A 6,000-nucleotide genomic window follows, 5' to 3' on the forward strand; every position below is an offset into this window, starting at 1 on the left:
GCCAACATGGTGAAACCCCGTCTCTGCTAAAAAAAAGACAAAAATCAGTTGGGTGTGGTGGCATGCCTGTAGTCCCAGCTACTTGGGAGACTGAGAACCACTTGAACCTGGGAGACAGAGGTTGCAGTGAGCTGAGATCATGCCACTGCACTCCAGCCCGGACAACATAGTGAGACCCCGTCTCCAAAAAAAAAAAAAACAGCTGCATTAGAATTTTGTTTGTCCTATCCACCTATCTCCACCTAGGGAGTATGATGCCATAAAAGGCTTGATAACAACTTTTAATTGTGGAACATATTTAAACAGTAAGGTAAATACAATTTTGCAAAATTTAAAGTATCTTCCTACACAGTCAAAGGAGCTGAGATTTAAACCTGAGTCTTTCTGCTTCCAGTTCCTGATAGCCTGACATTTTAAAGTCTCTTTCATATTGATTGAAAAGAACCGGATTTGAAAAAGCAAATCATTACTGTCATAGTAAAGTAGTAATTAAGGAAGAGTAATACCAAAGGAACACAGTGATTATTGATTCAATTGGTAATACCTAATCAGTATTTCAGCCTTTCCCTTTTGTTTCCTGCCAGAGATCAGATTCTTCATCTGAAAGCCACTGTGCTACTGGATCATCCAAAAGTACAGTTTATTTCACAGCGCTGAGGAGGAGCAGCATGGATTCTTCTCTTAACACAAGCCCGAATCAGCAACCTGACACTAACTTGGCTCATGTTGGAGCACACAGTTTTGCTACAGAAAATATTGGGGGTATGTACGACTAAGTCAGAAAAAGTTAATTTTTTCATGATTTTTTACATCCATTTCCTTAGAAATTAAGCCTAGCACCTCTTGGTTTGTCTTCACCCCTGTTCTCACCCCTATCCTGGGTGTTAAAAAAAATATTTAAATTACAGAAGTAATACATGCATTTTTTTTAAACAATACTGAACATTATCAAATAAAAGGAAAAGTGTTGCCTCTTGTTCCTCAATTTCCTTACCTCAATAATTATATGATAGTTAACAGTTTACGATTTTTTTTTTTTTTTTTGGTTTTTTTGTTTTGTTTTTGAGACTGAGTTTCACTCTTGTTACCCAGACTGGAGTGCAATGGCACGATCTCGGCTCACCGCAACCTCTGCCTCCAGGGTTCAAGCGATTCTCCTGCCTCAGCCTCCTAAGTAGCTGGGATTACAGGCATGTGCCACCACACCCAGCTGATTTTCTATTTTTAGTAGAGACAGGGTTTCACTATGTTGGTCAGGCTGGTCTTAAACTCCTGACCTCAGATGATCCACCATCTTGGCCTCCCAAAGTGCTGGGATTACAGGCGTGAGCCACCACACCCAGCCGTTTTAAGTATTCTTAGGCCAAGTATAGTGGCTCACGCCTGTAATCCTAGCACTTTGGGAGGCTGAGGCAGGAGGATCCCTGGAGCCCAGGGGTTCAAGACCAGCCTGACAACATAGAAAACAAGTATTCTTCTTGAGCTTTTTGTACAATTATATATACATACATACATGATTGAGATACACAAGGATGTACAAATTATATATACACATAAAGACACATGGATGCTTTATTCTCTTTTCTATTATTAAAATCATATTCACTTCTTACAAAGGAAAAACATCTTCAGTTTATAGCCATATTGCCCTTATTAAATATTAATAGAAAAAAAAAACTTGGTGTGAGCTGTAGTTTGAGAAATCACTATGACCATGCTTATCTTTGTATTCATGTTTATACACATCAACTTGTATGCCTACAATTGCAATTGGATGACAAACTATTAGACCGTCAGTATCCAAGTTTTACAACATGTAACAATGATTAACTGGTTTTTAAATTTCTTAATGCAGGATCTGAACAATGTTTTGAACAGCTTCTGCCAGAATATTCTTCACAGGAGGAGAGCCAACATGCTGATCTACCAAGTATTTTTAGCATTGAAGCAAGGGATTCTTCCCAAGGCATGAAAAATCAGAACTACTCCTCTGAAGAACATACTGAAATACTACAAAACAAGAAAAAAAGTGTTCATTTCCAGCTTTCTGTAGGAAACTTAAGTTCAGTCTACAGTTCATCTAATGAAGCTAATGTATTTGATCAGTTAAATGTACAGCATAGCACTCCATGTGGTTCTAACTCTACTGAGTGCTCAATAAAACACCAACTAGAAAGCAGAAAGGAAAGGATGGGCTTTGAAGAACTATCAAAAAGAGGGGTTGTTACAATTTTACAAAGTCAAGGACTCACTGAAGATAATAAAAATGAAACCTGTAGGGTTTTAGACATAAATCCACAGATAGAGGAAATTGACTCTCGATTATGTGTAAGAACAGTGGAGATGGGGACTTCAATTCAGGCACCATATTCCTTAACTACTCAAAATGAAAAATGTTTTGAGAATTTAGCTGAAACAGACATTCCAAAAATCACCAAAAAACTATCTCAACTAGGTCAATCAGAGCTTTTTACAAGTTCTGGATCATTTTCATTACAGAGCTCTATACCAGTCTGGGTAAGTGAAATCAGTGTTGTATAAATAACATTTAAGTTCCTTTTTGGGAAAAAATATTTTTCTTTTAATATTAGAGATGAAGATCTCACTGTGTTACCTAGGCTGAACTCAAACTCCTAGGATCAAGGGATCCTCCTGCCTCAACTTCCCAAGTAGCTTGGACACACCACAATGCCTGGCAGGAAAAACCTGAAACAAAATACAAGCAAAACTACTTGTTAATATTCCTTGTGATCACTGGAAATATCCAGCATAATGAAGAAACTTAAAAATTTGAAAGCTGTCTTCTGATTGTATTTTACAAAAGATTCTTTTTCTTCCAATTCAGATATCCTTTCTCCAACTTCCCTGAAAAATGGTGGTTCTGCCTGTGCTTCAGCACTTTCAGTGTTGAGCCTCATTGCAATGTAATCCATTATTGGAATAAGTATTGGAACCCTGCTCCTCATACTAAGCAACTTATAATCTGCTTGCTTTCAACACCAGTCAACTGGTGACTGGTTTTCATCTAGCAGTATGTGCAGTTTATCCTTCCACAAATAAGCACAACAGATTGAAAATAATTACAACTAAACCATGTTTAGTTTTATTTGGCTGCTTTTGTTCTTGTTCAGTGTTTAGAGACTTCCTTTGAAACACTTATAATCTGTTGGCTGTCAGTGGCCCACATTTGGCAGCAGCCCAGTCAACCCCTGCTCCCTTTAGACAGGATACAGTTCTGCACAGCCCCAGCCAACCTGCATTTGTATTTTTTGCCCAACACTACAAGCATTTAGGTTTGTAATCATTGTGGTAGATACTTTCAGTCCATTGTCACACTATTTCATCTCTTCCCCAAAGTTGACTCCAGTATTTCTACAACTGAATGCTGGAGTTACAGAAGCCTAAGGAAATCTGATCTGTTGCTCTTTGCCAATTACTGCTTTTCTTCTTCCATTTTCACATTTATATACACTTGCAAAAAATGCATTATATACAAAATTATTAGTTTTAAGTGTTTTAAGGCTATTTTGACGTGGTTTTCCTTTTAATTGTGGTTCACAGGAAACAGAAACTGGCCATGGTATAATGGAAGAACCAGAACTAACTTTAGTAAGCAACAGTGATATCAGTATTGCTAAAACAGATTTTGCAAATTTAACCCTAGAAGAAAAGAGTGAGAATGAAGCAAAAAACAGCTTTCAGGTAAATTTAATAAGCATTCCTTCTATTTTATCCCATTATGAGCAAACCAGTTGATTGTCTCTTACAACTTATCAGAAGGCACTCATTGGAGGGAATTATGCTATGGATTTAACTAACCTGACACCCCCACCAACTCTCAATTTGTCTTAAACTTTTTCACTATTCTGTCAACCACTACATTTTCTTTCAATCCCCACTCCAATTTATGGCTGTCTCCGAGACTGGCAGAACTACAGAGCCAAGTTGGAAGTTTTACGTAAACTTATTCCAAGATATTGAAAAATGATTCAGAACAACTGGTAATTTTACTACAGTAGTAGGGAGGCAGTAAGAATAAAGCTATCTAAACAGAGGCCTAGAGGTGTGAGGGCAGTAGAGCCTGAGCCCAGTTCAAAACCAGCCTGGGCAACAAGGCAAAGCCCAATCCCTTAAAAAATACAAAAATGAGGCATGGTGGCGGGTCTCTGTAGACCCAGCTAAGACTGAGGGTTCAGTGAGCTGTGATCATACCGCTGCATTCTAATCTGACAACAGAGCAAGACCCCTTCTTAAAAAAAAGGCGGGGGGGGCGCATTTAAAAAGTTGAATAAAACGTGCAACTTTCTTGCCATTAGGTGAGTGAGTTTCTGCCTCTTGTATCAGAAACAGAAGCCTCAGATTATCCAGCTGTATCAGAACTTTCCATAGAAAAACCAAGGACAGCATCTACTGGTAAGCCTTGAATGGTCTCCACACTTCTAATGGAAAGCAGATCCTTTGCCTATTTCTGTCATAAATTTCCTTTCCCCCCAACAGACACCCCTCAAAGGTTTACACCTATACCAGGGAGCTTACAAGAAGCATTTATAAAGAGAAAAAAATCATTTATGGAGAGATCCCACCAGAGGGAGAAAGAAATAAGGAATAAAATTCGTCTCTCTGAAAATTCTCAAATCAAAACAGTTAAAGAGAAACCATCTATAAGTATGTTGAATTTTTAAAATCTTCAACAACTCCCTGAAATGTTTAAAGCCTTCTGATTACAACTTGATTTTATTTTTCTTTCCTCAGGTTCATCTGTGAGTCGTCTAAAGGGCGTGAATAAAGTCAGAGCATCTTTTCCTGAAGACAGAAAGACCACACAGGTTCTAAGGCACCAAAGGGGTCTAAGGTAAGGTTGATTTTATTTTTATTTTATTTCTTTTTAGTGATTCACTTTTTGCAATGTTTGTCTCTAATTCTATGTAAGTTCTTTACAGGTTATACAATCAACTAGCTGAAGTGAAACAACAAAAGGAAGAAAAAGCAAAACAAGAGGCTTATGCCCAAAACAGAGCAAGGGCAAAAGAATTCCATAAGGTGAGTGTAACTGAGGGGGAAGGACTTAATTTTTCAAGCCTTAAGTACACAACTGAAACTAAATTTTTATTCCTTCCACAGAAAACACTAGAGAAACTTCGAGCCAGAAATACATGCTGACTTTCTAGAAACAGTGTAAAGAGGTTTTTTTTTTTAAATTATGTATATGTAGCATTAGACAAAATTATTTAAAGTCAATAAATTTTTATTCAAGGAATTCCATGTTGTGATTTCTTCCACTGTCCATCAACGTCACTTTAGATCCCCTAAAAAGCTGGAGTCAAAAGATCTTCAAGTTTGCCCTGAAGAAGAGAAATTTTGATTAACCTTTAAAACTCTCACATGTGGATCTCAACAATCGTGGATTATTAAGTTTTATATCTCCTCAGGAAAACATAGCACCAAACATAGGAGTGCTATGGCATCCTATAGAGAACTTCCATCTTTGGTCACAGCGTTAAGAGCTCTGGGTTTCACAGCCTCATGAGCCCTCTTTGAAATGACCTATACAAATGTCTTTTCTAATGCATACATACCTTTTTAATGAAACTGATCCAGCTGTCCTGTCAGCCCTACATAACAATATAAAAGTAAATTTTACATTTCCAGAGATGATTATACAGTGAGTGAACATGAATGAGTCCTAGAACCAGCCTGAGTTAACTCTACTACAAACTGCTTGGTTATTAGCATCCCACAAGGGTTACAATACAAAGGCAAAGCACATTTGCATGATTCAAGAGATCTAGCAGAATTTTAAAATCTCATTGATTACTGATGAAAGTTATTAGAAAAAAAAGAAAAATCACATGTAGTTCACATTGTATTTGTATTGCATTTCTATTACAGTTAATCAACTGTTCCCAATAAGCTGATTGCTAGCAAAGTAGCAGATAGAAAACCTACTGGGAAATTTTTTTATGGTCATGTCCACAGCAAATGAGAAACTGCATTCTAAAA

At 37.4% G+C, this 6,000-nt stretch overlaps 1 protein-coding gene across 1 annotated transcript in view; it reads left to right on the forward strand.

Moving 5' to 3' along the window:
• Positions 1-5,257, forward strand: part of CEP295 (centrosomal protein 295kDa) — a 70,263-nt gene extending 65,006 nt beyond the window's left edge. Inside the window, exons 23-30 of the mRNA XM_011995011.1 lie at positions 585-762; positions 1,856-2,517; positions 3,562-3,702; positions 4,317-4,413; positions 4,498-4,665; positions 4,753-4,852; positions 4,941-5,040; positions 5,122-5,257. Of these exons, the coding sequence (XP_011850401.1) occupies positions 585-762; positions 1,856-2,517; positions 3,562-3,702; positions 4,317-4,413; positions 4,498-4,665; positions 4,753-4,852; positions 4,941-5,040; positions 5,122-5,160 (1,485 nt within the window). The 3' untranslated portion in view covers positions 5,161-5,257. The remainder of the gene's footprint in view (positions 1-584; positions 763-1,855; positions 2,518-3,561; positions 3,703-4,316; positions 4,414-4,497; positions 4,666-4,752; positions 4,853-4,940; positions 5,041-5,121) is intronic.
• The last annotated feature ends 743 nt before the right edge of the window (positions 5,258-6,000 follow it).

The sequence above is a fragment of the Mandrillus leucophaeus genome, unplaced genomic scaffold (genome assembly GCF_000951045.1).
Source record: "Mandrillus leucophaeus isolate KB7577 unplaced genomic scaffold, Mleu.le_1.0 Scaffold465, whole genome shotgun sequence".
NCBI classification, from domain to species: Eukaryota; Metazoa; Chordata; class Mammalia; order Primates; family Cercopithecidae; genus Mandrillus; species Mandrillus leucophaeus.